This window comes from Eptesicus fuscus, chromosome 21 (genome assembly GCF_027574615.1).
Source record: "Eptesicus fuscus isolate TK198812 chromosome 21, DD_ASM_mEF_20220401, whole genome shotgun sequence".
Classification (NCBI taxonomy): domain Eukaryota; kingdom Metazoa; phylum Chordata; class Mammalia; order Chiroptera; family Vespertilionidae; genus Eptesicus; species Eptesicus fuscus.
In genome coordinates, this window is record NC_072493.1 from 4,491,453 (window position 1) to 4,507,127 (window position 15,675).

The window sequence follows — 15,675 nt, forward strand, 5'->3', positions numbered from 1 at the left end:
AACCAGGAGGTCAGGGTTCAATTCCCGGTCAGGGCACGTGCCCGGGTGGCAGGCTCGATCCCCAGTGGGGCATGCAGGAGGCAGCCGGTCCATGATTCTCTCTCCTCACTGATGGTTCTCTCTCTCTTCCTCTCTGAAATCAATAAAAATTCATTTTTAAAAAATTGTAAAGAAGAAGGGGGTCTGAGAGCCCACCTCCCAGCCACAGCCAAGGTCAGCAGGCCTGGCCTCGACCCCCTGAAGACAACAGCCCCGCGCCACCTCCGCAGCATCCCAGCACCGGCGGCTCAGGTCCTTCCAGAAGGCCATTCCCGGGCGTGGCCAGGTCAGCTCCAAGCCCCTCCCCCACGGCCGCGCTGCAGACGGAGATGTGGCCGCAGTTTCCCGCAGGACCGCGAGGCCACCTCTGCCTCAGGGGAACCTGATGGCCAGGCGCTGATTGGAACCAGGAGGGGTTCAATCAGCGGAGCCACATGCTAGGCGGGAGATGAAAGTGCCACCGATAAGCATCGTCTCCGGGGGGGGGGGGGGGGGGGGGGGGGTGTCGGGAGGGAAGCACAGAGCGAGGACACCTTTCCTCCTCCCGGCAGCCCTGCCACGCTCCGCTCTGTCGTCCGGGCGCTGAGGACCCTCCGGCCCCCACCAGGCAGGGGTGTCACTGTGTTTGACTGGCCCCGCGCCCACGCCCCGCACAACTTTAAATACACAATGGATGCCGATGAATTCTCGTTTTCCAACCAGCAGAACGAGCCTTCATTTGCTTAATCGCCTCTTCTGTGTCATCAGGAAATTGTATTCTTCCCTAATCCCTGCATCCGAAGCCACCCACCCCGTGACAGGGGGCTGCCTGCTCCTGGGAAGGCCTGCCTGTCCCCTGGCCATGCCTCCACCACCACCACCCCCCTCCTCAGGCCTCCAGAGCGTTCCACGGGGTGTCTGAGGGGCAAGGGCCCGGGGATGGTGGTGGAGGCCAGGCTGGGGCCGCTGCCGTCCACAGAAGCAGGTCCGGCAGGGCCCGGGCCCGGTCCGATGGGACTGGGTCTGATCAGTGTGTGTGTGTGTGGGGGGGGGGACGGGGACGGGGAGACTGGGTCAGCATCTTTGGGGTCCCTGCCAGCAGCCCACCACCCAGCGACATCCCGTGTCCTTGGCCCCGGTGCCTGGATGAGGAAGGACCCCGAGACCCAGGGAGGGAGGGGAATGCTGTCCTCAAGGTGGCAGGGCGGAGGGCGGTGAGGCCGGGACGCAGACTCGGAGTCAACTTGTCCGGACTGGGCGTCGCCCTGAGAGCACGCGTGCGGAGGCACTGTTGTCCTGCGGATGGTCCCTCTCCTCGCGGCCTGAGCACGAGGTGCGCTCCTTCCCCATCGCCTTTGGGCCTTTGGGCTTGGCCGTGTGACCTCCTTCCACCAGAGGGAGGGGAGCGAGTGAGATGCCCCCCCCCCCCCCCCCCCCGCAGCCCTGGGTGATCAGGAGGTGCTCAGGGAAGGGAGGGGAGGGCGAGAGGAGGGGAGAATTGCATCAGCCCCCAGCCTTGCCACCCTCATCTGGGAAATGGACGCCATAGAACACCGACCCATCAAGCTGCCCTGAGGACTGGATGGGCGGTGCTTTGCCTAAGGCCGTGGTCAGCAAACTGCGGCTCGAGAGCCACATGCGGCTCTTTGGCCCCTTGAGTGTGGCTCTTCCACAAAATACCACGGCCTGGGCGAGTCTATTTTGAAGAAGTGGCGTTAGAAGAAGTTTAAGTTTAAAAAATGTGGCTCTCAAAAGAAATTTCAATCGTTGTGCTGTTGATATTTGGCTCTGCTGACTAATGAGTTTGCCGACCACGGGCCTAAGGGAACGTGGCGTCCAGGGAGCCTCTCAGAGGGCCCAGAGCAGGGAGAGGCGCTCTCTCCCCGGCTCCGGGACTCCCGCCCGCCTGCACTCTGTGAGCCCCTGGCAGCTCTCTCCCTTCCTCTCCCTCAAAAATCCATAGAAACACACCGTGGGGGCAGTTTCCACACCGGGAGGAGAGGGAGAGGGAGAGCGGGGGCAGCCAGCCGCCCGGCCCAGAGGAGGACAGAGAGAGGGGTGTGGGCGGGGGCTGTGCTCACCATCCGAGAGAGGGAACCGCCCGCTGGGTGTAGGGACCATCGTCCATGGAAGGTGGTAACAATGACGATTGTCCCTCTGCCCCCGAGCCCTCAGTCCTGAGCTCTCCACTGTCTCTAGAGTTTGTTTGCGGCAGGGTGGGGGGGGGGGGGGGGGGGGAGGAGGCAGAGCCCCAGAGGGACAGAGTGGAGGGGTTGGACCCCTGAGCATGGTAGAAACGCGAGCCAAGGGCTACTGCAGAGCGAGTGGGAAGTGGCAATGGGGGGTGAGTGAGCAGGTTGTTGGGAAGAACCGAGAGGGACTGTGGGAAGGACAGCGGGAGGCCACTGGCTTAGCCGAGCCAAAACTATTCCTAGAGAACACCTCCTACCTCTCTGAATCGGTTGAAGGCAAGGAAGAGGAAGAAGAGGAGGGAAGGGGAAGGGGAGGGGGGGGGAAAGAACCTGTAAGAATAAAGTCTGGCATTTGGGGTGCCCAGAAAACCTTACAAGCTCAAAATCTCGCATTTGGTTAGCTTGTGAATATTAAAACCAAACTGGAGGCTGAAGACACAAACTGGCTTAGACTCACCGCGTGGTGCAGAGGGGTATTGGGGTCAACCACAGGACGCAAGGTACAAACACACCCTCCCTCCCCTTCCCGTCTGAATCTTCCGCTGCAGACACGAAAATGGGGAAAAGACAGAGCTGGTTGACCCTCCATGCCGTTCATTCATTCATTCACCCCATCATTAATTCATTCAACCATTCATTCATTCAATCATTAATTGAATCATTCATTCATTCAATTGTTCATGCATTCAATTATTCATTCATTCAATCATTCATTCATTCAATCATTCATTCATTCAATCATTCATTCATTCAATCATTCATTCATTCATTCGCCACATCATTAATTCATTCAACCATTCATTCAGTCATTCAGTCATTGAATCATTCATTCGTTCAATTGTTCATTCATTCATTCAGTAATTCATTCATTCATTCATTGTTCATTGAATGAATGATTGAATAAATTAATGATGTGACGAATGAATGAATGAATGATTGAATGAATGAATGAATTCATCATTCAGTCATTCATTCATTGAATCATTCATTCATTCAATTGTTCATTCATTCATTCAGTAATTCAGTCATTCATTCAATTGTTCATCATTCAATCGTTCATTCATTGAGTAATTTATTCATTCAGTTGTTCATTCATTCATTCAGTAATTCAGTCATTCATTCAGTTGTTCATTCATTCATTCAGTCATGTACCAGCAGGCACATGTTGAGTGTTGCCTGAGTCCCTGCCCTCCAGGAGCTCACAGGCTACTTGCTGGTGGGGGAGTGGGGGCGGCAAGGAAAGCTCAGCGCTGGTGAGCAGGCAGCAGAGGCAGAACGCAGGGCACCTGACCCAGCTGTCTCACCGCCTAGCATGCCCCCGCCTACCAGGATCATGCCTGCAGGAGGCTTCCTGAGTCCCCAGGCCTCCTGGCTCCCCCCAGCCCCTAAGCCCCTAGGGCCTCACTCGGATGGACCGGGCCCCGGGCTGACAGGGCCTTGGCTGGCTCAGAAGTGTCCCTTGTGTCCATTCGTCTTGTCTTCCCCTTTAAGGGCGAGGGCTCCCAGAAGGAGGGGACCGTGTCCCCAGGGCTGACCCTCAGCCTGGCCTGACCTTCGGGGCCCCGGTCCCAGCCCCCACCCCTGCCTCCTGGCCTCCTCCTCCCGGCCCGTCCGTTTCTTATTTCATAAAAATCGATGTCCGTGCGGCTGTGTCTGCACATAAAAGACGTGGCATCAATTAGCCTCCTTTGTCTCTCCCCTTCTCCCTGTTCCTGCCTCGTCTCTTTTGGAAACTCTTTGTTAGGGAAAATCTCGTATTTCAGCAATTTGCATTATCCACACACTCAGCTTTGAAGTTCTAAGTTATGGTAAGAAAAGGACCCACTTATCTGCCCATAAAAAATGTTCAAAGCTTATAAATTCCCTGAAACAGATGTACATTATCATTGGATTTGCCGTTCTCTGGGCTGGAGCAGCCTCCTGCTGCCCGGCCGCCGCCCCGCCCCCGCCCCTGAGCATCTTGTCTCCACGGAAGCCCGCTCCCCACCGGGCCGCCCGACTTCAAAGGTCCCGGGCTGTCTGTGGGCAGCAGAGCTCCACGTGGGAACACAGGGCCTTTTCAGTCCCCCACGTTTAAGTCAATATCATGCCTGCCTCCTTCTCCTCTCTGGCATTTCCGACTCGGGCAGGAAATCGGGGCCTCGTACTCTCTGCCTTTGTCCCCTCGCTCCTTCCAACTGCACTTCCGCCCCTTACCCCACTCAAGAAGAACGTTATTCAGCAGCGGGGAAGGTATTCCTGCTCCCCGGGACCCCGAGCAGTTTTATGGGTGGGAATGTCATCAGCAACTTCTACCCAACAGACACCACGGGGCGCCCGCTCGCCGGGCTGCCGACCCCTTCTCCACTAAGTGGCCAGAGGGTCACGTGCTGTCCCGCCCGCCCGGTTGACCCTCCACCTTCTTGATATTGCCCCCAGAGTGATGCGCAAACTCGCCCCTGCGGCCCCCCCAGTCTCTGCTCACCTGGGCCCCCCGCCTTGCTGTCTGCACTCAGCCCCGCTGGCCTCCCGATGGCCCACCCACCGCCCACCTCAGGCCCTTTGCACCAGCTTCTTCCTCTCGCTTTTCACCTGGCTAGTTCCTCCTCATCCCCAGAAGTGATCACAGTTGGTAACAACGTAATGTTTGTGTGACAACTCCCCCCCCCCCCCTCCCCCCCCGCCGCCCCCACTGGGCTGAAAGCTCTGTGAAGGCAGGGAGGGTGTCTGTTTCATTTAGTGCCGAGCAGGGCTCCTGACACATAGTAGTTGATCAGTAAATACCTGAAAGTACGGGGGGACAGAGGGGTCTGGAGATGAGCTTGGGACAGGTGTGGGCCAGGGGAAGGCCAGCGGGTCCGAGCAGGGCCTCTCTGGGCAGCGAGTACCAGGTTCGGGTCCCCCTTTGCTCTTCCCAGGCCTCGAGCAAACCCTGTTTGGGCAGCTCCCTGTCTCCAGGGAGTGGTCAGACTCCAGGGACTCACTTTCGGGAACTAAAGGGCGCAGCATGGATTTGAATGAGATGCTCAAACCCTTAGGGAGGGAGGAGGGAGGGAGAAAGGGAAGAGGGAGGGAGGGAAGGAGGGAGGAGGGAGAGAGGAATGGGGGAGGGAGGAGGAACTGGAGGGAGGGAGGGAGGGAAGGAGGGGGGAGGGAAGGAGGGAGGGAGGGAGGGAGGGAGGGAGGGAGGGAGGGAGGGAGGGAGGGAAAAGGGGTCACATGGACCACTCTAGAATATTCTGGCCAGGAATTCCCGAGCCAAATCACAATCAGATGCTGCCTTTCCAGGACAGAGCCAGAGGAAATGGGGTCAGGCGACTCTGGTTAAGATGGCCGGGGGCCCTCTCCATCTGGAAGGGGTCTGGCCAGGGCACTGGGCCACTCAGAGCCACCCGGAACCCGGCCTGCGCTGGGAGCCCACGGGCGGGCCGAGTCCCAGGGCACGTCCCTTCTCCTCCAGGGCCCCGGGCGTCCCTGGCTTCCTGTCTGTCCCGATGCCGCCGTCTCCATGAGTCCCGTCCGGGGGGCTCTGCCGAAAGCAGTCCTGTGCCCGGCCTGGCTCGGGGCCTCGCTGGGCAGGTATTTATCCCTCAAGCACCTGTCTGTGCTGAGGCTGGGGCTGACCCAGCCGTCTTGATGGCCGCGATGACTTTGGGCGGAAACAGATGCTCACCAAACAATCAGAGGCCCCAACACATACACACAGGCACCCCTGACTGCTCACAGATTCCTCGGAACCCCCAACCAGTACTCAGGGCCCGTTCACGGTCCTTGGTCCTCAAGCGCCGAGCAGCGGGAGTTTTGAGCCACTCCCAGGGGCAGCTGAGGCCACGGCCTGCAAAAGGGGCCTGAGAGCTGGTCTGGGCTCAGCTCCGGGTGAGAGTGTCCATTCCTTCTCCGCCACCCCACCCGCCCCAGCCTCAGTTCTCCCGTCTCTCAGATGCGAGGAGTAACTCCCCGCCCCCGTCCGCAGTTCACCGGGCCTGCACCCTGCGCCCTGCGCCTGTTCCCGGCGTCCAAGGCGGAGGAAGAGCGCACAGTGAGGGCTCCTGCTCTGACGCCGAACCCAGGCCCCGGGGGTTTCCTTTCCTCTTTGCACAGTAAGAGGCCGTCTTTCTCTTTGTTTTCTGTTCTCATTTAGCAAGATTAAAAGTTGGCCAGGCTGTGTTGCTTTGTCAAACTTTTATATGAAACATGACTGGCGCGTGGCTGTGTGTTACAGTCTATGCCAGTGGTTCCCAACGTGGGGTACACGCCCCACAGGGGGGCAGTTTGATGTTTAAGGGGGGCAATTGGAGAATGAGATATGAAGAGTGATTGTTTTCATTTCTTATGGTTCCAGGGGCCTCCTATACAGTCTATCAATAGTCATGCATTTCAGGTCTCTAGTATGTGTTGTGAAACTTTGCTATTTGTTCCTGTCACTTCATATTATTATTATTTAACAATTTCTTAGTGATTTCTTCCTCGGTACGTCAACTGTCCTTTTGTTCTTTTATTTCTCTCATGGATGCCATGTTCTTTGGAAGCTTGTTTAGACCAAGTTCGTGGCCTTTTAGGCTTCCTCCACGTGACTAGTTCACGAGATGCTTAGGTGGGGTGAGGCCCAAAGAAGGGTGGAAACCCCGGGTCCATACGGATGTTCAGTCACATGTCGGGGTCTCGGCCTGGCTGCCCAGGAAGTCACCTTCGAACCTGAAACATCTTGATGCCTGGACCACGCCTCCGACCAGCGGGTTGGCGCCCTAGGCAGCGAGGATGAGGCCCAGGCACCGCCTGCCTGCCCAGTGCTTCCGCAGCACCCAGAGGACCTCCCACCCTCCCCGCCCCCTCCCCTCCCCCCAGGCTGGGCTGTGCCCAAGTCCTGTTTGTGTGTCTCAGACCAGGTAGGGACCCTCTCGTCTCCGCCAGGCTCGGGCACTGAACACACCGGGATTCTTCCACGTTGTGGGGAGGGCGTGGGGAGGCGAGGGCACCCATGGCCCGTCAGCCGGCTGTGACGGGGAGCCTAGGCCAGCCTCTGCCGTGTCCCCGGGGTCCCTTCTGCTGCTAGGGGGTGGGTCTCACCCCCGCCCCATCTCACGCTGAAGGCAGACGCGGGTGTAGAAAGGCGTTTGCCGGGCAAGACGTGAACCGGGATTTGAGGGCGTGGCCCTGAGAGGAGGGTCGGTGCAGCGGTCTGCTGGTCTGGGACCAGGTGGCGAGACCCAAACAGCCAGATCAGAGCCCCAAACAGCGCATGACTGTGGGAAGCGACGACCCCGTAGTGACGGGGGCGGGGCCCCGGGCACCACACACACTGAGGAGGCGGTGAGTGAGGAGGTGGTGAGCCTGTGGCCCCACGTCCGTCCGTACAGACTGTCACACAGCCACGCACGTCGGGGGGAGGGGTGACGCGGGACTGAGCCCCTGAGCCTCGGGGACAAAGAGGAGCGGGGGGACGGTGCTGGGCTGACCGGGGCCAGGGCAAAGCGGCCAGGCTCTCCCGGGGCCTGCGGTCCCCAGGCAGCTGCTGGGTGGACGCAGCCGTTCCTTTGATGTGGGGGAGGGGTCCCACCCCTAGGAACATCTCGGGGTCCCTTCCATTCCGGAGCACTGACAGGTCTCTCAGGAGCGGGTTATGAGTGCCGGCGCCTGGCAGAAATGGCACTTGGGGTGCAGGCAGCCTCCCCCCCCCGCCCCCCGGGGAGGCCCTCCCTCAGCCTGTAAACATCTGACACCTAAACACGGAGAAAGGGGCGGGGGGCCTAAAGAAACTGCTCCCTGATGTTCCCTTTGCCAAAACGTGTCATTGGCATGGCTGGGGGGGCGTGCACCCCGGGCCCCCCGGAGGTGGGAGGGGGCCATGGCAGCCGCCAGCCGCAGCTGAACACCCCAGGCCACCTCGGTGCCCAGTGGAGGTCAGCGGAAACGGGGCGTCCGGGCACCAGCGAGTGCTTGTGGGTAAGGCAGGAGTCCAGTCTCCCCGACAACGGCTCAGGGCCCCGAGCTGGTGCTCAGAGCTGGGGGCCAGGCCCAGGCTCTAGAATGGGGGGGGGGCTGTCGGGGGTCGATTTGCACACCAGACAAAGCCCCCGACCCCAGCCTGCGGAAAATGTGCTCAGAGCCTCCCCAAGGAGCACTGTTGACTCCTGTCGTCCCCCCTCCATTCCTCTCTCCTCTTCCTTCCACTTCTAATCCTGAGGTGCAGCTTCTTCGGGGGGTCATGAACGACAGCATCCGAATGGAAGTCACGTGCTCTTGAACTCTGGGGTCGGGGCTCCTGCTGGTGGGCACGAAGGCAAGCCACACCCGGGGTCTGCCCGGCCTGGGTGAGCCCCACACGCCTGCAGGGAGGGGTGGGGCCGCCGCCCGGAGTCCGAGCAGCTGTTGGAGAGAAGGGGCCCAACGGCCCGGCCCACGGAGCCAGGTCGCCAAGGACATGAGGTCACAGAGACCAGCCGAGCACGCACACCACGCTCCCGCTCGGGTGAAAATAAAGGCGTGGGCCCGGCAGGGGGATGAGGCCGTGACTGCCATGTTTTCTTCCTTAAAAATAGATCTGAAGTAAACATTGCAAAAGGCCTCCTTTTGTAAAGCCTGGGGGAGGTCAGAGTCGCTGTGACACAATGTTTTCTGTTACAAAGTTGTGTTAGAAATACTTTTAAAAAGAACAAAAGTGGGGGTAAGGGAGAGATGAATAGGCAGAGAGTATTTAGTGGAAATATTCTGTGTGATATTATAACGATGGATACATGTCACTACCCATGGGATTTACAACCAACGCCGCCAGTGAGCCCCGAGGCAAACTGTGGATTTGGGTGATTATGATGTGTCGATGTAGGTTCATTCTTGGTAAAAAAAAAAAAAAAAAAATGTGCCACTCTGGCCCTAGCCAGTTTGGCTCAGTGGGTAGAGCGTCGGCCTGTGGACTGAAGGGTTCGATTCTGGTCAAGGGCGCATGCCCGGGTTGCAGGCTCAATCCCCAGTGGGGGGCATGCGGGAGGCAGCCAATCGTTGATGTTTCTATCTCTCTCCTTCTCCCTTCTTCTCGGAGATCAATAAGAATATATATTTTTAAAACGTCCCTCCCCGGTGAGAGATGGCGACAGTGGGGGAACTGCGTGAGTGGGGGGACGGGGGAGATCAGGACTCTGTCCCTTCCTCTCAATTTGGTTACAAACCTAACACGCTCTGAAAAAAACAGAAACAACGTCTTGTTAAGAAGTTAACAAACTTTACATGGGGAGCTATCGTACGTAAATGCGTTTATTCTTGTCCACAGCGGCAGCGAACACTTGTACGTGCTCCCTAGGCTCAGCCAGTTTTCGCTCAGTGAATCCTCACAACTCTGTGGGGAAGTCTCTTCTGATCCCCTTTCCCAAAGGGGAAACTGAGGCTTGAGAGGCACAGAATCCCACGTGGAGCACTAAGAGAGGATGTGAATCCAGGCGGCCTGGCCCCTGGGCCTGTGCTCCCAGCCACCAGGCCACAGCAGCGGCCCTGGAACGTGCCGGCAAGCCCTTTTCACGCACACCTGTTGGGCTCTTTCAGACTTTATCTGCGCACGCCACCATTTCTCAGAGTGATTTTTAAAATACATCCCAGTGACCAAGAAGTAGACTCCTGACAGCCGTGGGCTGGGGAGGGCAGCGTGGGACCTCCTCTGAGAGGCCGAGGAGCCGCTCCACAGCCACCAGGCCACAGGAGCTCCCTGCGCGGACCCCATTCCTGGTTCGTTGCCATGGTTGCAGCATTTCTGGGCCTGGGGCACCAGGAGCTCCTGTCTGCTCAGCATCCTTCCTCTCCTTCCTGGCGCAGACCCTGCCCCTTGCCACAGGTTGGCCATGTGACCCCAGTGGGCTACGGTGATTGGTCCAGGGATGGGTACCAGCTCTGAGCCCAGCCAATCAGAATATTCTCCTTGGCTTCTCCTAGTCCCTAGTATAAGATCCTTTCCCACTTGGTTGTGAGGCCCAGAGAGCTGGCAGCCCCCACACGGTGACAAAACAGGCTGGGGGGGGGGGGTCTCTCTCCTCCCTCCCGCTCCCTGCCTTCCCTGCTTTGGTTACATTCCCATTAGTTTGTGTTGGATACCGACTGTCAGAAGCCCAGATGCAGTGGTTAAGGGACCTCAGGGAAGACTAGAACCCCAGCTCTGCTGTGTGATCTCAGGTGAGTTACTCAACCTCTCTGAGCTCCAGCTCCCCGAGCTTCCACTGGCTGCCTCCGAGGGTTGTCCTGAGGATAAACTGTATTAATCCATTCCCAGGCACAGGGGTCACTAACCCAGTAATTTGGTGACAACTAAGCCCAGTATTTTCAAAAAGAACTCCTTACCGACCACATTGAACCCAAACCAGAGGCTGGAAAAGGGGTGGCAGCTGGGCAACCAAGCATCAGACGGGCGGGCAGCTGGGCTCACTCTCCACTCTCTTCTCCGCCCTGGAAGGACCCCCGCCCGCCTGCAGGGGAACCCCCATCAGCAGCTCCCCCGCCCTCCAGCTCCCCATGGCTTCAGCACAACAGGACGCAGGGCGGGCAGGAGAGGGAGGCCGGGGTGGCAGGTCCCTACAGGGTCCCCACAGGCTGGCGGCGTCGCTCACGGCTCGTTCAGGGGCCACCCTTCTCCATGCCCTGCAGGGCTGGGAGTGACCCCCCGTGCTGGCCTGGATCCTGCACTCTTGCCAGCTTTGCCCGCACCGGGTGGCTCTCTCCTTTATTACACTCTCGTCAACGAGCGCCATGTGAGTGTCCCGATGGCTTGAGAGCGGTCCTTTTCCGGCCCCTCCAGGCCCCCATCAGACAAAAGCCGGCCCTGCGGAGCATGCTCCCGGGGCCAGCTCTGGCCACTGCCCCTGCCTCGCTGCTCCTGCGCCCCAGCAGGCTTGTCCAAACCTGTCAGACCCCAAACCACAGAAGGGACCCCTGAGGCATCCGATGGGGCCCCAGCAGGAGGCACGCAGGGCCACGTCTGGGCTCGGAGGGGTCTGGAGAAGTGAAGCAGGAACTCGGGCACACGGGGGAGGTACCTGAGAGTGTATATTTATAGAAAGATACATCGAAATGGACAGGCGGCGTCTAGCTATAGATACAGAGAGCCGGCAGGGAACCGCGTCGGGCCGCCTGGATGTTTGCCGAGGGTAGACCTCAAGGTTCCCGCATCTTCCCTCAACCGGCGACACCCCGCTGCCCGGCCGGGGGAAGCCTCGGTGGCTGATGTGGCCGGTTCCCTCTCGGTTTCCAGAGCGAGCAGTCTGGTGTCAGGGCAGTCTTTAACTGGGAGCGTATCTTTCTAAAGAAGCAGGGAGGAGGAGGGGGGGGGCGGAGACGCGTCTCTTCGGGTTGTGCGCGGCGGAGAAGACGGCCGCGTTCCCCGCGGGCGAGGCGTGATCCCACGGGGACGATCCCACAGAAAGGACAGCGGAGGCCTCTGGGTCGGGACGCACACAACAGCCGGGAAGGCGGCGCGGAGGCCCGCTGCCCACAGAGATCCTTGGAGCGCGTGACCGTCAGGCAAGGGCAGAAGAAAATCGGAATAAACTAGGAGGTAGCAGCTGTGTATCTTCTCGGAGATTTCGAGGGCCTCTGGGAGCCGGGCCCAGAAAGGGTGCTCTCTCTCCTGGGAGCGATGGGGGCGCCACAGGGCTCTGGCCCAGGGGCTCCGGGGGCGGGGGGGCAGGGGGCCGGGAAGGGCGTGGGCCTGCGAGAAACCACAGCTGGGAACCCGAGGGAGCCTCCGGCGTCTTCAGGCCGCTTCCCAGCCCGGAGTCCCTCCGTGGGTGAGCGACGCAGTCCCCACGGCATATAAATAAGGGTTAGTTCTGTGTGTCCATACGTCGTCTACACGGAGGCTAGCTGGATATTAGTGGAGTAACAATAATTATTAATAACAATAGTCGTCATAATAACAATAATTAATAGAATAAGAATGCCTGGGGGCGAGGGAGGGGTCCTTCACGTGGCGGCGGCCGGGCCTATGTCTGGTAGAAGTGGTGGTAGTGGTGGTGGTGCTCGTGGTGGTGGTGGTGCTCGTGTCTCTGGACCGCCTGGCCGGCCTGGCCGTCATGCGCCACCGCGGCCGGCGCGGGCAGCTCCCGCACGTGGTCCCGGCCCAGGACCGAGCCGCCGCCCAGCGGGGCCTGCAGAGCCCGGCACCCCTGCTGGCCCTCCTTGGCCCGGTGCCGGTGCTTCCTGTGCCCGAGGGGTGCCAGGGTGGGGAGGAGGCCCGGGCTGGCGGCCAGGTGGGCGGACGGGGACACCGCGGGGACGGCGGGTCCCGGAGGGGGTTTGCTTCTTGCCCCCCTGGCCACGTGGCCCACGCCCGCGTTCTTGCCCTGGGCCTTGGGGGACCTTACAAAGTGCTTGCTCCCGTCCTGGGCGCCCCGGAGCCGCTGCTGGACCTCCGGGACCTTGGCGAACGGGGTGTCCAGGCCGTGGGAGGAGCCCGGGTCTGCGCCTTGGGGCTTCCGGTGGGGGGCGTGGATGGCTTCTGGCTCGTGGGAGCGAGACCGCGTGGGGTTGGAGGTGCGGGGAGGCAGTTCTGACTTCTGGGCCACGGACGGGGAGCCTAGGAACCAATGCGACAGATACTTCATGAGCACCTACTGTGCGCGCGGCGCTGCACTGCGCCCCACAAATCACCTCAACCCTGGTTCGCCAAGACTGAGGAAGGCCGGCTGTTCTTTATCAGAGTCCCCGTCGTCCCCGCCTCCTCCTGGCCTCGGGGACAGCGCTCTGCAGTGGTTCCCTGCCATCTGCCTGGTGGGAAGAACTGTGTCTGTGTGGGGTCGTTAAACAGAATTCCCCTCCCTAGAGAGAGCTGCGAAAGACAGGGAGGCGGAGAGCGTGCCCAAGTGAGGTCGTGGGCATGAAGGAGACCTGTAGGCATGTTCCTCAACTTCCAAGGTAACCCCAGAAAACCAGCATGGAGGGGGCAGGGGAGGGGCGGGGTGAAGTTACCTGAGCTCCGTTCTCATTGGTCTCAGCAAGAGCTAGGGCAGCAGAGCTGATACAGACAGAGCTTAGGGAAGTGGGGTCCTCCCTGGGCGGGGAGGGGCGCAGGGCAGGAGGGCAGGGTGGGTGTGGGACGACTGGTCTTCCCTGTGCTATAAACTCTCAGATACTCTCTGATTTGGTTCACTTTGTGCATGTGTTCATTATTTTTTTAAATATATTTTTATTGATTTTTAGAGCGAGAGGAAGGGAGAGGGAGAAAGAGATAGAAACATCAATGAGAGAGAAGCATGGATGGGCTGCCTCCTGCACAATCGGGAATCGAACCCACAACCTGGGCATGTGCCCTGACCGGGAACCGAACCAGCGACCTCTTGGTTCATGAGTCAATGCTCAGCCACCGAGCCACACCAGCCGGGCATTACTTGACTTCTTTTAACGTTTTTAATGTCATTGCCTCCAATAACATCTTAAACCTGTCCCATCCAAGCTCTGCCTTCCCCCAGCCCAGGGGGGACGGTGACCACTACCCGCCTGACGCACCCTCGGCCTGGCCACGCCCCCCTCAGCCGCCTTACCAGGCCCGAACTGGGACGTGTAGTTCTCTATCCCAGCGAGGTCTAAGTAGTGGTTTCTCCTCTCAATGTTCTCATCCACGCAAGGGTGGTAGCAGCCAGGCTGCTCCAGGCGGCTGTCCCCCTGGAACCTGTCACAGGAAGGCAAGTGAGCGGCGGGTGCTGGCCCGGGGCGCTGGGGAGGGCGGCGGGGCACAGCCTCCTGGGAAGCCACAGGACCAATCCTCCTGGACCCTTTGCTGACCTCCCTCTGGGTCCTGGGGACGGTGTGAGGGAGGGAGAGGTCCATGGAGACAGACCCCTGCCTGGCCTCCCTGGAGGAATAGGCCCAAAGCAGGGGTCAGGGGTTACTGGTCGACACTTAAGGATGCCCCAAAGCCAGGCTTCAAGCCACGTGTGCCTGCGCAGACCCCAGACAGGTGGCCCAGCTCCCGCCTGGCTCCCCGGGGGGTGTGGGCGGCAGAAGCCCCCCAGCCGGTGGACTTGAGGCTGGCACCTGCCCCAGAGCCCAGGGCCCGGAGGGGGCCTTCCCTGTGTGTGCATGGAAGGGCGGGGCGAGAGGCGCTGCGGAGGCCACCTTCCTCCCACAGGGGGGTCCCCTCCCCTTGCAGGGCCTCCGTGATCTGCACGTACCCCCTCCCTGCCCCCCTCTCCCCAGCAGAGCCCCCCACCTGCAGCCAGTCCCAGGACCTGTGATCGTCAGCCCCTGCGTACATCACACTGAGCCCCCTGCGTCCCCCTTCTCTCTGTTCCCTGTGCTGCTGCATCTCAGAGTCCAGAACTTTCCTTCCATCTTCACTTAGGAATCAATATGCCTCCCGCCTCCGACAGCCCTGCCGCTTTACTGCACCGTGCCCCCCATGCTTTCTAAACAGCCCCCTTTTCCTTCCCACCTCTTCCTTCCCTCCGGGAGGTAACGAACCAGGAGAAAGGGACCAGCAGCCTCAATGGAGGCCCTCATGCAGTCCCGAAGCCCCAGTGCCTGCAAGGGTTTTCCCTAACCCACGGGCAGCCCCGCCTGCCCTACACGAGGAGAGGGCAGCGATGGTCTTTATGCCACTTGGTGTGGGTACTCGTACATCTGCCCGCAGAAACCCCCACGTGCAAAACCCCGAGGTGCTACCCAGACCCCAAAAATAACACGTAAGGAATACACTCTGAGCACCTTTGCAAACCAGCAAACGCCAAATGCCACCCTCTCTGGCCTAAAGCTTTTGGATAAAGCAATGTAGACCTATACTCAGTTATTTTTTTATTGTTATTTTTTTAATTTTTATTGGTTTCAGAGAGGAAGGGAGAGGGAGAGAGAGAGAGAAACATCAATGATGAGAGAGAATCATGGATCTGCTGCCTCCTGCACGCCCCACACTGGGGATGGAGCCCGCCACCCGGGCACGTGCCCTGATGGGGAATCAACCGGTGACCTCCTGGTTCCTAGGTGGATACTCAACCCCTGAGCCACGCCAGCCGGGCAAGACTCAGTTATTTTTAAAAATCAAACTTTGTGAGCCTGTCGTCTGAAATCGCTGCCCCTGAAGAGAGCGCAGACGGAAACCTCCTGCTCGGGATCTCTCAGACGCAGGGACACAGCTGGCGCCTAACCGTGCTCAGGTGCCCTGGGCTGCCCGGCCCCCGCCCCTGCCCGCTGTACCTGAGCGGGGCTCGCTGCTTCTTGTCCCAGCTGCGCAGCTCCTCCGCCGGCTTGGTCTCTGCTCTGGGCCTGATGCTCTGCAGGTCTGAGTCCCGCCCAAGAAACAGCCCGATGAGCGGCTCGATCCTGCTCCCGACGGCCTCCGGGTCCCGCCCAGGTTTTCCAAGCTGCTGGCCCCAGCAGCTGCCCAACGGCTTGGTGGCCAGGCTTCTCAGAGCCAGGACCAGACAGAGGGGTCTCACAGTGACCCGACCCATCCTGCTCAGCTCCTCCCCACACGGCAGGGCTGGGCTCCACGGCCCGGCCCTCCCACCCCATCACAACA

The 15,675-nt window shown here is 59.9% G+C and overlaps 1 protein-coding gene across 1 annotated transcript in view; it reads right to left on the reverse strand.

Moving 5' to 3' along the window:
* Positions 1–12,031: 12,031 nt before the first annotated feature.
* The window catches only part of NKD1 (NKD inhibitor of WNT signaling pathway 1), a 53,147-nt gene continuing 49,503 nt past the window's right edge, over positions 12,032–15,675 (reverse strand). Inside the window, exons 8-10 of the mRNA XM_008152341.3 lie at positions 15,351–15,435; positions 13,703–13,830; positions 12,032–12,738 (exon numbers count right to left, since the gene is read on the reverse strand). Coding sequence (XP_008150563.2) covers positions 12,146–12,738; positions 13,703–13,830; positions 15,351–15,435 — 806 coding nt within the window. The 3' untranslated portion in view covers positions 12,032–12,145. The remainder of the gene's footprint in view (positions 12,739–13,702; positions 13,831–15,350; positions 15,436–15,675) is intronic.